Raw genomic sequence first — 16,658 nt, forward strand, 5'->3', positions numbered from 1 at the left:
TAGGCTTAATAGCACAGACATATTACTTATTATCAAAATGAAGAAACGTCTGAGGAAAAATTGTTCAACTTCATATAATACCTAATGTTTAAACACTGTTTCATAGACTGTCAAGTATATTCATACATACATTTATGTACCGAACCCCGTTTGATTCATTCAACTGTTCTATGAAGTGGGAATTGTCATCCTCACTTACAAATAAGGAAATAGACTCAGAAAGGAAATAATTACTGTTCTGTGATCCCATGGTCACCTGGTGACCTGTGGTACCTGGTAGGGCTAGACATTGACCTTCTCTCTTCTCAAGGCAAGTTCAAATTGTTTTTTTTAATGACTGTTGCAACAATTTCCACATTTATGTCAAAACTATGAAGAATAAATTAAAGTAATATCCTGTTGTGTGTTTTAGTTGTCTGCCTGCTGCTCCTCTTCATAGGCTACTGTGCAGTGGTTTTTAATGAACTACAGAAATGATCCCTGAAAGCACAGTCTTTGTGCAGTGGTTTTCAAAGTGGGGTCCTTTGACTCCTGGTCTTGGAATCTCACGGCTGAACAACATGCAGATTCCTGGGCCCCACCCAGGAATCAGAATTTCTGGTGATAAGGCCTAAGCATCTGCATTTTAATAAGTAGGGCAGGGGGTATTTCTAAATCATTCGCCTTCATGGAAAAGTTTGAAAGTCACTGAACTGGTGGATCACCAAGCCCTCAGGAAGCAAACGGATGTGCTTCAATGAAGAAAGAGTCTAAAAATAGTATAGCAAAGTGCAATGGGTCAGTCCACCATGTTGCCTGGGGTAGGGAGGGGACCCTAGACAGTCTCCTCCTCCCTTCCCCCTCCCCAGGAGGCTCATCCTGGGGAGCCAGGAAAGGAAGGGTGTGCAAGATGAGTCATGGGAGGGTGAGGAAGGGGCAGAGTGATCATTTAGAGAGCACCTACTATGTTTCAGGCACTAGCAGACTTTCCCTCCTTTAGTCCTCAAAGCAGGCATTATTTCCATTTTAAACTGAAGAACCTGAGAACTTGTAGAGACACACAAACAAGTGAGGAGTCAAGATTCAAACCCAGGACTGTTTGACACCAACACTAGTGTTTTTCCCAGTGTCAATTTGTGCCAATCAGGTGGAACGGTAGTGTGATGTCAGATCATGGGAGTTTGAATCCCATTCATCTACTCATTAGCTGTGTGACCTTGGACCATTATCCTTCTTGGAAAGGGTACCTTCATTTCTTTCAAAAGGAGGTGGGATTACCTGCCACTGAGAAGTCCCTAGTACCCACTAGCTTTTTAATAAAAAGTGATTGCTTCTGCATGCGAAGGCCAGGATCCCAAAGCCAAAACAGTCAGGTGATCACCAGGGCAATTTTTCCTACAGTGGATGTGTCAGGCCGGGAGCAAGTCCCAAAGTGGGGGAGGGGAGGGAGGACAGTGCAGTGCGACCCAGCAATGGAGCCATTCCCTGGAATGGCTACAGAATGTGGGAATGTGTGTAGGACTGGGCAGGGGCTCTCTGGTGGCCCCACAGGCTCTTCCATCCATTTTGGATTCTGGGAATCAGAAGCCACACTGTTTTTCTCCATCAGAGTGCTGCTCCCTCTCCTGGGGAAGTTGGCAGATCTGCTGCTGGCCTGTTGGCTGGAGACACATGGGCAGCAGAGCCTGGCATTTCTTTAGAGACTCTCACTGTCTCTTTCTTGTGCGGCTCTCTTCCCGTTCCCACGCCCCACCTCAGCAAGTCCCGGCGATCCTGCTTTCTCTAGCACTAGGGAGGGCAAAGGTCCTGGGCGAAGAGATAGATCGGGGCCTTCCCCCCACAAGGCTGCTCTGCTGGGACCCTCAATGACTCATTGTCCCCTCGTGGGGAGAGGAGGTGGTGGGCGGTATGCTGGTCAGCAAGTCCGCGCCTGGTGCAAGCTCAGGCTGGAGTCCTCTCCATCAGGAGCTCTTTGCAAAGTTGTGGGAGTCTTATTTATTTGAAGGGTCCTGAATGCTTTCAGCAAAGACTGAGGTACTGTGCCAGGCACTTGGAGGTACAATTTTAAAAAACAGTTCTTAACCTAATCCTCGAGGAAGGCCCAGTCCAGTGGGAGAAGTGAGAAGTAAGTAAATAATAATTACTACCGTCCTGAATCAGTCACAATGCAGGAAGAACAATAAGGACACGAACTCATAGTCATCAGTTAAGAGCTGGTTCATTCCTTCATTCATTGAACGAATAGTTATTGAGAATCTGGAGTGTGACAAGTGTTCAAGGGGCTGGGAATACTGTGAGAACAAAGTTACATAATAGCATATCTACAATGTATGATGTATCATAAATTTTATATATTATTGTATATTATAGTCTGTATCTAATCTATTATTTAATATGCATTAACATATGTATCTAGTCCATATAATTACATAGTAGCATATATCTCTGTATAATAGTTATAAGATTATATTAATATATCTATCTAATCTGTCCTCTCTCACTCAATTTTGTATCATCTATCTATAGTTTAAGGCAGTAAAAATGCTTGAAGAAAAAAATGCGTAGTTGGGCCTCAAGAGGGAGGATAGTATAGTCTGGTGAGGTCTGTCTGAGGAGGTGGCATTTGATCAGAAATGTGAAAGGAAGTGAGAGGTGAGGTGCAGTAACATTTGCACAAGTGTTTCAGGAAGAAGGAAGAGCAAGTACAAAGACTGTCAGCCAGACACACTCTACCTACTTCACACATATCACTCAGATGTAAGGGCTTCCGTATTTTGCCATGTATAATACGCACTCACGTTTTGGTGCGCATTATACACAGGGGTTATTACCTATGGTATAATACCCATGGCATGTAATCATTATACCCATGCATAATGCACATTCTTATTTTTCCCTAAAAAATTTGGGTAAAAAAGTGCACATTATACATGGAAAAATACGGTACTTGTTCCCACTTCACAGATGGAAAAGCAAAGAGCCACAAAGGTGGAGAGACTTATCCTGGGCCTCACAGCTTGTAGAAGGCAGAGCTGTGGGACCCACCCCAGGCAGTCTGACCTGCCTCTGTATGTGGGCTCTGAGCCACAAAACCACACCACCCATCTGGTCACATCCTAGATGCTGGTGAGCACAAAGGTGTGGGGCCGAATTCAACTTCAGGGAAGAAAGCACAGAAGGGGATGTGGAAACCTGACCCTGATGGATATGAGTGGGCCAAGCCAAGGAAGATCCCTGTCTTTCTTCTTTGCCTCTTCTGTGCACGTCCACTCAAAGAGAGAGAGAGAGAGAAGCACCTCTCTCTACTCAGAGAAGCCTTCCCCGCTCCCCTGCTGTCTCAGATACCAGCCACTGTCTCTCTCTTTTGCTTCAACCATTTCTCACGGTGACCTGCCATTAGAATGCATATTTGCTCACTTGTTTGTTGCAAGTTTTCTGCAACTTAAATCTCAGCTCCACAAGGGCTATTGTCTCTTTTATCCACTGCTGTATCCTCTGTGCCTGGCCCATCTTTAATGAAAAAAGGAAGGAAAATTGGAAAAGCTCAGTGAGGGTGTAACTATTTAGGAGAGTTAAAGAGAGCACTTTTTGAAACAGACACAGACCAAGAACTCAGAGCAGAAACTGCGCTCTTTGTAATACTTGCCCGACTATGACTGGCACCCTGAAGGTGCTCAATAGGTATTTGCTAAATAAATGAATATGTGGAATTTGAAGTTCCAAGTTCAGAACGTTCAGAAGACTGGGCAATAATGTACGAAGTAAAGAGCAAAGGCAAAGTATTTTATAATGCTCTTTGACAGGATGTTTGAGAGGTCCGAGGATAGAGATCAGAAAACTTGAGAGCTGCTCCCAGCTCAGGAGCCCATGTGTTAGGAGGATTTGGACAGTCAACTTCCTCCCTGCCCCCTGAGCCATAGTTTTCCCATCTGTAAAATGGGAATACACAGAAAACTCTAATGGACTCTTTTAACTCTGGACCTCTAAGATGTTATAAAATATCCTCTCCCCTGGAACAGGTCCAAACATTTGCATCTTGTCCCAAATACCCTCCCTGGAAATCATAAATCTTGGGGGGAAGTTTTGAGTCTTTGATTCCTTTCCTCAAGGTCTTGTTACTAATGTGTCCTGGCTCCCTGCCTTCAACCGTCTCTGAGGTCTGACCATGTAGTGAGCAGGTGCACATTATCAGCCGCTGTGGTTTGAATGGGTGCCTGTAACATAGGGTTGCCTAATGCTGGAAACTGAGAGCAGGGCTTGCGTAATTACACTGGGCCTCATTAACGTTTGCCTCTTGGGTGTTTCTCATTCTTGGTTTCTCCTGTCCTGTATTTCGAATCCCATCTGTCTGTATGGACGAGGCTGTACTCTTTTTATTGCTCCATTGTAGAGCCAGGCTTGAATGTGAGCCCAGAATGGCCACGGCCATCCACAAAGCATGAATCTTAACATGCCCTGGAATGGCCCCTGCTCTGCTTCCTAAGTAGAATTTTACAACTTCACTGAGAACCTGACTTTTAAACTAACAGTCCACCCTGTTTGGGTGTTTGACAGAAATCAGAGTAAGGGGTGCTATCAATTTAAGTACTGCGATTATTGTACTAATGATTTCAGAACGCATATGTAATACTTGACCATTCACAAAGCACTACTAGAATCTGAATTTGAACAGGGACTTAATGTGTTTTGATGATTTTCTCAGAGAGTTATTCTCTTTTTGTGTCCCTCTGCCCCCACCCACTCTTCTCTGCCTTGCTCTGAGCCCCAGGAGGCTGACCTCTGTGGATAGCATTAGCCTGGCTCTGGGGCTCACTGGTGAGGCCCCAGCAGGAGACTGGAAGGCTGGGAAGGTTGGTGCTGTATCTTCCTAGAGCCCACCCTGCTTCCCTGCCATGACTTTGGAGGTAGCTGAGTTCCTCCACAACTATGACTTCAGCTGAGAGGCTTCCAGTTCAAGTCTGTATGAAACCTACTAGATAAAATCTAATAATTCCGCTTCTAACGCCTTGTCCCTTCACCCCCAGGGATGACAATGGCTTCCTGCTGTTTGCCATTGTTAGATACTGGATGTCTTATATTCCCTTAGCCCCGCACACTACTCTGTAAGTGGTTACTGCAGTAAAATCTCTATTTAAACCATTTGGAAGGGTGAATTCTGTTTTCTGCCTAAGCTCTGTCTGATACAAATCCCAATATTTGGGATGGAGCCTGGAACACAGTAGGCCCTTAATCAGTATTTGTGGAATGAATAAACAAACTTCTCACATATAAGATTTCATTTAATCCTTACAAAAACTATACAAAATATTGGGTTGGCCAAAAAGTCCATGTGGTTTTTTTCTGTAAAATAAAAGACATATTTTTCTTTCTTTTTTTAAAACATTTTTTTGTTGTTCAATTACAGTTGTCTGCATTTTCTCCACACTCCTACCCTCCACCCCATCCAAACCCACCTCCCTCCCTTGCTTCCACCCTTCCCCTTGGTTTTGTCCATGTGTCCTTTATAGTAGTTCCTGAAAACCCTTCTCCCCACCGTCCCCTCCCCACCTCGCCTCTGGCTATTGTTAGATTGTTCTTAACTTCAATGACTCTGGTTATGTTTTGTTTGCTTTTTTCTTTTGTTGATTATGTTCCAGTTAAAGGTGAGATCATATGGTATTTGTCCCTCACCACCTGGCTTATTTCACTTAGTATAATGCTCTCCAGTTCCATCCGTGCTGTTGCAAAGGATATAAGCTCCTTCTTTCTCTCTGCTGCGTAGAATTCCATTGTGTAAATGTACCATAGTTTTTTGATCCACTCATTTGCTGATTGGCACTTAGGTTGCTTCCAGTACTTGGCTATTGTAAATTGTGCTGCTATGAACATTGGGGTGCATAGGTTCTTTTGGATTGGTGTGTGACCCAGCAATTCCACTGCTGGGATTATACCCTAAAAGACATATTTTTCATTTTCACGAATAACTTTATTGATTTGGACATTTTCAGTATGTCAGCTATCTCCCATGTGGTATAACATTGATTGTTCTCAATTAATGTCTCAGTTTGATTGCTGTCAACTTCAACTGGTCTGCCTGACTGTGGAGCATCGTCCAGCAAGAAATCTCCAGCACAAAACTTCACAAACCACTTTTGACACATTTGATCAGTCACAGCACCTTCTCCACACACTGCACAAATCTTTTTTTTTTTTTTGCATTTCAGTTGCATTACCTTTCTTGAAATAATAAGGCATAATATACTGAAAATGTGTATGTTCTCCCATCTCCAATACCAAATGGCTACACAAAAAATTGCCAATATTAATTTTTAAAAAAATGTATACTGTGACAGTTGTCACAATATAATCTAACAAAACTGTTTCGAATGAAGTTAGAGACAGCTAAGCACTAATAGAGCCATCTTACAGAAAAAACCAAAATGAACTCTTTGGCCAACCCAATAATACTATTGTCTTTTATAGATAAAGAAACTGAGGTTCAGAGAGGTGTGAGCAGTAGATTTCTGAGACAGAGCAATGTTGATATCCTAAACTCTGGATGAGCCTAAGTCACACTCAGCACCCTGGAGAAATCTCTAATTTCTGCTGCTTTCTGTAAAATCTCAGAGTCCACTCATGACAGACTAGGGTAGGCTCAACAAAACCAGATGCTGCAGACTGCACAGGGGTAATTCAAGGAGGAGAATAGCACAGTCTCAGGATTTAAAGACACCTGGACATTCACTTGGCATATAATCAGAGACCTGGGTTCAAATACTGGTGCTATCACTTTCTTCCCCCACCCCCACACCAGCTTACTGATTTTTATCATTGACAAATAAAAATCGTATATGTTTAGGATATACAATATATTTTGTTATATATTTAAGGTGTACAACATGTTTTGATATATGTATACATTATGAAATGATTACCACAATCAAGTTAATTAGCATATCCATCACCTCACATAGTGAACCTTTTTTTAGTTTCGTTTTCCTCCTGTTATTTCTACTTTCATACAACTGTGGTTTGAAAAGATACTTGATACGATTTCAATCTTAAACTTATTGAGATGTGTTTTGTGCCCTAACATATGGGGAATGTTCTGTGTGCACTTGAGAATGTGTATTCTGATGCTGTTGGGTGGAAGGAACATTCTGCTTTTGTTTGTTAGGTCCATTTGTATAAAGTGTAATTCAAGACCTATGTTTTCCTATTGATATTCTATCCGTAAGATCTATCTATTGTATTGCTGTCTATTTCTCCTTCCAGATTTGTTAATATTTGCTGTATATATTTAGGTAGTCTGAAGTTTGGTGCATATATATTTACAATTTTTATATCCTATTGATGAATTGACACCTTTACCATTATATATTGTCCTTCATGGTCTCTTGTGGTTTTTGACTTGAAGCCTATTTTCTCTGGTGTAAGCATAGCTACCCCTGCTCTCATTTGGTTTATGTGTGCATGCAATATCTCTTTCCACCTCCACTTTCAGCCTGTGTGTGCATCTTTAAACCTAAAGTGGGTATCTTGTAGGCAGAATATTGTTGGATCTTCTTTTAAATTCCTTCAGCTATGCAGTGTCTTTTGATTGGCAAAAATGATCCATTTACACTTAAAGAGTAATCAATAGGTAAGGACTTACTATTGCCATTTGGTTAATGGTTTTCTGGCTAGAAAGCAGTTCCTTTTTCCTTTATTCCTCTCTTGCTGTGTTCCTTTGAGACCTGATGATTTTCCGTGGTGACATGCTTTGAATCTTTTTCAGTTTTGTGCATTTTTGCTTTATGATTATAATGAGGCTTACATAAAACATCTTATAGTCATAACAGCCTATTTAAGCTGATAAAAAATTTGACCACATACAAAAACTCTTTTTCTTTCCCCTCCCTACAATGTTTTCATATCACAGTTTACCTCTTTTTATATCTTGTATTAATTTAAACAGTACTGTAGCTATAGTTATTTTTAATACTTTTGTCTTTTAACCTTCATACTAGAGTTAAAAGTGATTTACATACCAGTATTATAGTATCAGAGTAGTCTTAATTTGACCAAATACTTCCCTTTATCAATGAATTTTATACTTTCATATGTGTTCATGTTACTAATTAATGTTCTTTCATTTCAGTAAATTCCCACCGTCTAAAAGTCAGATGCTTGGACCTCTTTAATATTTTTGTACAAAATTGTTGCCATACCTTTGCATATCACTCATAATGAGGAACTAGGGCCTCTTTAAGCATCTCTGACAATGAAACAGCCCCCCTTCTTAAAGAGGTAGTCCAGGGGAATGGTGCCACACGCAGGCTCTGGGGTCAGCCTTCCTAGGTGTGAGCTCTAGCTTTGCCACTTACTGGCTGGAGACCTTAATTCCATTACCCAACTTATTGGTGCTTCAGCCTCCTTATCTAGAAAATGTGGATTATAATAGTACATACCTTATAGGGTTGTTGAAAGATGAAATGAGTCAATGCATGTTAAGTGCTTGGAACAGTGCCTAGTACTTAGGAAATGCTATAAAGCATTTGTTAAATAAGTAAAAATTAATGAATTCTGTATGTGCAATTCCAGCTGGCTTAATCAAAAATAAATTTTGGAAAGGTACAGGGTGGGAAGGAGCTCAGATTTGGAGATGACTCTGGATCCAGGGCCTTGAATAATATCATCAGGTCGTTGACTTTCTCTCTCTCTCTCTCTCTCTCTCTGCTGTGTTTTCCTTTTCCTTGGCTTCAATCTCAGCAGATCATTCCCTCAAGGAGAAACAGGGATGGCCATCAGCAGTTTCAGGCATCCATCTGCCAGCTCAGCAGCCCCGGCAGAACACATGTGTCTCTCACTCAAGAGTTTTGGCAAAAGTCTCACGATGGATTCTCATTGGCCTGCTGTGGGTCCCAGTGCAATATTCTGATTCTGGGGTTGCTTGTGTGCCATCAGCTCCAGACACCACACAGACTGCAAGTTGGAGAGGGGTCACCCCAATGAAACATGTAGGTGCTATTCCCGAAAGCAGAAGGAACAGACGCTGGAGAAAACCAGCAGTGGTGTGCTGTACCATGAATCCTGGTCACCTTCTCTGAAGGTGCTCCCTGTGAGAACAACTTTGGAAGATTTAGGTCTAGCACATGTTGCACACCTGGAAGTGTTTAAGGTTGCCATGAAAGAATATACTGCAAGTCAAGAGCACTGCTCAAAATTCGTACTTTGGGAGAACACAGCTAGGCCTTGGAATAGCACCATATGCCTGAGGACGATTCTAACGACTCGCTACCTATAGGACACACTGTGAGTCAGACAGGGGTTCCTAGTTTGTGTGCATGTTCTCACAAGTCTGTAGCCTGTGACATGCCAAAGTAAGAGGCCTGGCTGACACTGCAAGCACCATCCTGGGCCTGGAGAGAATAAATGTAAACAGCCCCATGAACCCCTGAACCAAGGGCTTTGGCTGGGCTCGCACTGCCCTCGCAACCCGGACTCCCCAAGGCTGGGCTTCCGCCAGCAGCAGCAGCATCGTGTGGGAGCTTGTCCACAACCTTGCTGCTCACATGCAAGTCTGCAGGGCCGGCAGCATTGGCTTCATCTGGGAGCTCGTAGGAAATTCTGAATCCCAGGTCCTACTTGAAGACCTAGTGGATGAGAATCTGCTTTTCAACAGGATCTCTGAAAGGTCTGTATGCACACGAGAAGCACTGCTGTATTAGTTTCCTAGAACTACCATTTCCCAGTACCACAAACTGGATGGCTTAAAGCAACAGTAATTTATCTTCCCACAGCTCTAGAGGCCTGAAGTCTGAAATCAAGGTGTTGGGAGGATTGGTTTCTTCTGAGAGCTGAGGGACAATTTGTTTCATGTCTGTCTCCTAGCTTCTGGTGATTGATGGTAATCCTTGGTGTTCCTTGGCTTGTACATGTGGCACTCCGATCTTTGCCTTCATCATCACGTTGCATTTTTCCCGTGTCTCTGTCTAAATCTTCCCTTTTCTCCTAAGGACACCAGTTATATTGGATTAAGGGCCCACTCTATTCCAGTATGACCTTATCTTAACTAATTATATTTGTGTATAAGATCACATTTTGAGGTTCCAGGAGTTAGGACTTTAATATATCTTTTGGGGGTGGGAAGGGGGACAAAATTCAACCTATAACAGCTGTCTTTGAAGCCAGTCATTCCTAAGTGATAGGAGACCAGTTGACTAGGAAACATCTGGAACATTTTAGTATTTATTTTTGTAAACAAGTGTATAAATTCAGGAAGAAGGTGGCATGTCTACCACAAGGGTTGGAGGTGTCTAGTTTTGCGAGGAGTTTCTTGTTCAGGCAGCACACCCAGCAGGATCCTCAGCTTTACAGCTGACCCAGCCCCAGTGCAGGGCCATGGTGAGAGCAGTCTGGGGAGGTCTTCCATCGGGCTGCCCCTTGGAGTCACCTGGGAGCTTTACTACGACTGACGCCCAAGCCCTACCCTCAGGGATTCTGGTGTTATTGGTCTGGCATATTGCCTGGGCAAGAAGATTGCAAACATTTCCCATATGAGTCTAATCTGCAGCCAAATTCGAGGACTAATGGGATAGATGTCTGGTTTCTACACATTCCAAAAGAGGACAATTCAACCCCTTTCCCAGATAGGGAAGCAGGACGTAAGTACAAATAATCGCAAACATGCACATATACAGATTCCCAAATTTTGCTGTTTAGGTTTGCTACAGTTCCTATGTGCAGAATGAGGCCGCTGTGAGAAGTAAACGGCTCTGTGTACGTAGCACCACTCTCAAAATCCCCCATGAGGGTGGACTGTTTCTTTCTCATTGCAGTTTTCCCAATTTTTGAAGTAGATTTTGAGGCATTTTTATCTGGTGCTTATAAATTTAAAATGATCTCTTCTGGGTAAATGAATCCTTTATCATAATGGATTTCTTTCTTTACCCTAGTAATGCTTTTCATCTGGAAGTCTAATTTTCCCCTGATATTAATATTATAAAGCTATACTGGCTAGCTTTCTTTTGCCCAATAGTTAATTACATGGTATATCTATTTTTTTCTATCCTTTAACTTTCAAAATTTCTTATGTTTTAGATGAACTCTAGAATGAAATATAGTTGGATTTTTAAAAATCTACTCTAGCAATCTTGCTGCAGGTGCTCTTTAAATTAGAGTATTTAGTCCATTTACATTTAATGTAATTACTGATATATATTGGTGGTATAATAAAAATTTAACAGTTCACAGGGTACTTTGCAGAGGTTGCAGTTCTCACAAGTGACCATGAGAGGGCAGCTATAGGGGACTTGAAGGCATTTACATCCAAGTAGGGACAGAGGGAAGCAAGCATCTGCGCTCTGGGGTTCCGCTGCTGCTTCCAAGGGTGTCTCCCTGCCAACTTTGGGCATCCTTTGTAAGCTTGTACAGAAAAGTTTCAATATTTTAATAACTAGTAGCGCTTATTTTACAAACCACTCGCAATGATATTGGCTTGCTGATATACAAGGGGGGACCTCCCCCCCAAAAATGGAATTATCTTCTGGAGGGCAGATCCCTTGTAGTACAGGCTTCCCTGGCTAGGTGAGTGTTCTAGGAACCTGTCTGTAGCAGTGAACTAGCTGGTGTTGTTGTGAGAGGCTGTGTGCAGCTTCAGTGAGTTGGTTTTGGAGACTCTTTCAACGGTGTTTGCCCATTTTTATTTATGATGGGCGATTTATGAGTGTCCCTGTCCACACGACACTGTTTAACAGTTTTTGACCAAAAAAAAAAAAGCATGACCCCCATACCCTACCTCCTCATTCACCCAATCTCGCCCCAAGAGACTTTGTCTGTTCCTTCGTTTCCCCTGATGAAAAAAGTCCTCAAAGGGAAACGTTTGCCAATATGGAAGAGGTAAAACAAAAAACGGCAGAAACACTAAAAGGCATCAAAATCGACGAGTTCAAAAACTTCTGAGCAGGGGAAAAAAAACATCTCGATAAGTGTATTGCATCAAATAGAGAAGACTTTGAAGGTGACTGAAGTTTAAACATGTAAGGATAATACACATTTTTATACATAAATTCTGGTTTTTGGGGTCTCCCCTTGTATCTGGGTTTAAGTCCATCATCTTATTTGTCACATTTATTCTGTGTTGGTATTTCTCTCCTTTCTTGACTTCTTTTATTATTTATTTTTGTCTCTCATATCTTTTAAGTACTACATTCTGTTTCTTTTTTCCCCAGTAATTACCTAGAAATTACATGATTTATTTGACTTTTCAAAGCCTGTTTTCTTGTAATCCTCACCCAGGGACATGTAAATTGATTTTGAGAGATAGAGACAGAGAAGGAGAAACGTTGATGTGAGAGAAACATCGATTGGTTACCTCCTGTACCCACCCCAACCAGGGCTTGAACCCACAATGTGTCCTGACTGGGGATCAAACCTGTGACTTTTTGGCATATAGGATGATGCTCTAACCAACTGAACCACACAGCCAGGGACAAAACCTATTTTTAAGCAATACACTGACTTTTCTCCCTGGCAATATGAGGGCCTCAGAATACCTTAATTTACCCCAGCCTCTACTAACTTACTGTTTTAAATTTTAATCCCTCATATATTTTAATCCTTCAGAAGACATTGTTATTATTATTACTTTGAAGACAACATTTACTAACATTTACCACATTCTTTGCTCTTTATTCTTCTTGCTGCTTTAAGTTATTCTGGGATAGTTTTCTTTTTACCCAAAGCATATATTTTACAGTTTCCCTTACTGAAGGTCTCCTCTTTGTTAATGTTTTAATTTTGCCTTCATTCATAAAAGATGTTACCCTGAGGATGGAATTATAGGTTGGCAAGTGTTTTCTTTTGGCCCATAAAGATATCATGCCACCCCTGCTGCCTGAGAGCTATCAGTCTGTTAGTCCAATCAAAGCAGTCTGCCTTTTTAAATCTGGCTACTTTTTATTTTTCTTCACCTTTCTGCACTTACACCATTGTGTCTTAGTGTCTTGGTAGTTTTTTAAAAATTTATTTTCCTTTAAATCTTTTGAGCTTCTGTTTTGGTGTTTTGATATCTTTCTGAAAGATGTTGAGCCATCATTTCTTAAAATACTGCCTCTGCGCCATTCTCTTTTCACTCTTTGAGACCCTGATTAAATCCATGTGAGACCTTCTCATGTGATCTAACCACCTTGTCTAGATCTCCAATCTTTTTCTCTCTGTGTTTTACTCGGGGTAATTTCTTCAGCTCTACCTTGCACTTTCTTAACATGATATTTAATATGCTGTTAAACACAATACACCCAATAATTTGGGTTACTGTATTTTTCATTTCTAGAAGTTCTATTTGTTTTTTTAAAAAAATTGGTTGTGTCACTTTTTAGTTTCCTATTTGCTGCAGAAGTCTTCAAACCAGATTTTTTCAACCTAATATGGATGATTTTTAAAAATTTTAAAAATCTGTGCCTGATAGTTCCAATATCCAACATGTGAGGGCTTCTTTCTGTTGTCTATTGTTTCTGTTTCTTATTCGTGGTGTCTGTATCTGGTTATCTTTGACTATGTACCAGCTATCATACAAACAACCACTTGAATAATTGTTTGAAAGTGCCTTCCACTACGTAAGATGGCTTTTATTTCTGGCATATCTGGGATCACCATAAACCAAGTGCAATACCTGAGGCTCCCTGGAAAACCAATAAAGTTACAATTCAAGCTGCAATTACTTGTGACAGTTCATTTACTTGGAATTCGCATTCCCTTTGAAGATGTAGTCCTTCGGGTCTCAGCTCATTGTGGAGAGTGTCTACCATTACATTCTCACCTTGAGTGGCCCTGGGTGTTGATTTCTGTCTCGCTTTCCCTAATAGTCTATCAAAACCAATGTTAAAATTTGCCAGGCTTAGCAAATACTCTCAGGAAAAGGTAGTTTCTGTACTCATTTATCTTTTTGGGTTTCCATTTCCCCATCATTCTCTTCCTGGTAATTCTTTGTGGTGCCAACCCTTTGAAAGCTTTAAAGACTATTATTATTATTTAAAACTAGTTCTGAAGTTGTTTTCGGTAGAAGAGTTAGTCCAAACATCAAGTCCACCACTGTGGCAGATAGGAAGCCGTGTCATGTGTTTCTTAGCACAAAGCTGGCACTCGGTAAATGATGGCTGGATTAATTGAATTATCATACTATCCCAGACATATTATTCTTTCGCCTGTCTGCATTTACAAAGACTGCTTCCTGCTCTTAGAATGCCCATATTCCACTATTTGACAAGGCTCAGAATAAATGCCACCCCTTCCTCAACATTCTTCCTATTTCCTCTACTTCTCCAAATCCGAAGCCTATTTTTTCTCCATCTAAACCCTCACAAGACTTAGCTTATATCATCCTCTGGGTACTTAACTAGAAAGAAATATATTATAACACAAGCATTTATCTCTCCTGTGGATTTCTACTTTTTGACATTTCTGATTATCTTAATAATTCCCTCACTTCCTCTCCAGCTCAGCCTACATTATAAACAGATTCCTTAGAAAATATCAAATTCAGTACTTTTAGGTTTGATGTTCTGGGAGGGGATTTTCCAAACATTCACTCGGCCATACTGCTGGAATCAGGATATAGCTCATTCTAATAAACCCTTACATTTGTGCCGCACTTTAGAATTAATAGGATGCTCTCACATGTGTGCCTCCTGCTTCAGTGTTGCTGTCATCGCGCTGTTGATGAGAATCAGGGGGCAAGAGAGACTGAGGGACACACCCAAATGGAGCCGCAAAACCAGAAATGGTACACAGTCTTTTCTCACAAGCCCACAGCTCAGGCCAGGACATCCAGTTATGGCCCCATATTATTTGTACCACTGGGCATTTCTACTGCAACATCACCTGAAACTCTGGAAGCAGACATTCTACATGTGTAAGCACAGGTAGTTCGGGAGTTAGGATGTGGGCACTAGGCAGAGCGGTTGGCTATGCGAGGTATCCCACTCACACCTTTCTCAGGTGAAGGTTTGCTGTATCTCAGGCCTCCTTACCTCACAACTTTGGTCCCGTTTCTCACAACCTGCATGTCCACCATGCAGCCTCCAGTAACATAAGCAGCTAGGTTCAACTCTGAGAATTCTGCCTGAAGGAGAAAGCAAAACAAAGACGGATTCAGTAGATACTCATGATGCAAAGAACTGCTAGCATTTATTGGGGACTTATATGTGCCAAGTACCCATTTATAGCTCACCTGAAACTCAGGAAGCTGGCAATATTATTTATTTCCCTTGTTGAAAGATGAGGAAGCTGAGGTGCAGAGAGGCATGTGCTATGTCCAGGGTCACACAATTAATAAAGGGCAAAGTTGGATTGAAACCCATGCATCTCTGATTCAAAGACCCATTTATTTAACCTCTACTAATTAACTACTATTAACTATTGCATGAAGGTGGAAGAAGTAGCTCTAGTTCCAGGACTAGAAGAGGCCAAATGCTGTTCAAAATAACATTTTCTCTAGATGTCTTCAGCTTTGTGCTAAGTTGTGGTGTGGCCCCACAGCTCTGTGACCACTTACCACTATTAATGGAACCCTCCTTAGGTTACCTGCCATCTGTTTCCTCTTTTGGTCATGACCCCATCCCCGCACTCCATGCACATGGTTACAGGAGAAGCACCATGTCTGTGCACTGAAATACTGTTCCCCTGGTCACAGCTGATGGTGTGGGCCCGGGACCCAGGGTGGAAAAAAGGATGCCCTTGTATCAGAATTAGAATCTGCTGAACAGTTCATGATGTTTCTTTCCGGGGGGCTGATTCTTTAAAACACAAACCTGAGTGTAACTAGGGACAATGTTTTCTGCCACCTGGATTGGGGAGGCAGAAGAGAATAGGGTGGTAGAGGAGAGGGTGAAAGACAGAGAGAAGGAAGGGGGAGAGGGAGGGAGAGGGGGAGAGAGAGGGAGAGAGAGAAAGATTGGTCGGCCACAGTCCCCATAGAGGGGCAGAGGCAAGAGATGGGTAGCACTCTTGATGTTACGTGCCAGCTACAGTCTTGCCCTTGGATTTTATGAGATGCCTCTGTATCCTTATAAATTCATCTTTGTTTAAGCAAGATTTAGTGGGTTTCTGTTGCTTGCAACCATAGCCCTATGGAATGCATCCCTCCTAGAAGATTATATGCTCCTTCTGGGGACAGAGATTTGTGTTAGGACCATCTGTGTGTTTCCTAGAGTTGACATAACAAAGTACCAGCACTAGGCAGCTTAAACAGCAGCAATTTCTTTTCTCAGTTCTGGAGGCTAGAAGTCTAAAATCAAGGTGTCAGTAGAGCCGATTCTTTCTGAGGGTTGTGAGGGTTTGTTCCAGGCCTATCTCCTTGGCTTGTAGAGGACAATCTTCCTCCCATGTTCCTTACCTTGCCTTCCCTCTATATGTATCTGTGTATCCAAGTTCCCCCTTTTACAAGGACACCAGTCATACCGGATTGGAACCAGCCATATGACCCCGTTTTCACTTGATTACCTGTGGAAAAAAATCCTATCTCCAAATAAGGTCATGTTCTGCGGTATTGGGGGTTAGAACTTCAACATATGAGTATCAGGGAGGCACAATGCAACCTGAACCCCTGTCTAGAAAGCGCAGAGTACTAAACTGTGCCTTTCACACAGTAGATATCGAAAGCTATTTCTTTGGATTTGATGAATAAAAATAACTGCTCACATATGTAAAACACTTGCTGT

General features: G+C 41.8%; 1 protein-coding gene across 2 annotated transcripts in view; it reads right to left on the reverse strand.

Moving 5' to 3' along the window:
* Nucleotides 1-16,658, reverse strand: part of SYN3 (synapsin III) — a 408,941-nt gene that overhangs the window by 313,239 nt on the left and 79,044 nt on the right. For both annotated transcript variants that reach the window (XM_045187147.2, XM_053922017.2), the window contains one exon: nt 14,970-15,061. In XM_045187147.2, the coding sequence (XP_045043082.2) occupies nt 14,970-15,061 (92 nt within the window). The remainder of the gene's footprint in view (nt 1-14,969; nt 15,062-16,658) is intronic.

Source organism: Desmodus rotundus, chromosome 3 (genome assembly GCF_022682495.2).
Source record: "Desmodus rotundus isolate HL8 chromosome 3, HLdesRot8A.1, whole genome shotgun sequence".
Classification (NCBI taxonomy): domain Eukaryota; kingdom Metazoa; phylum Chordata; class Mammalia; order Chiroptera; family Phyllostomidae; genus Desmodus; species Desmodus rotundus.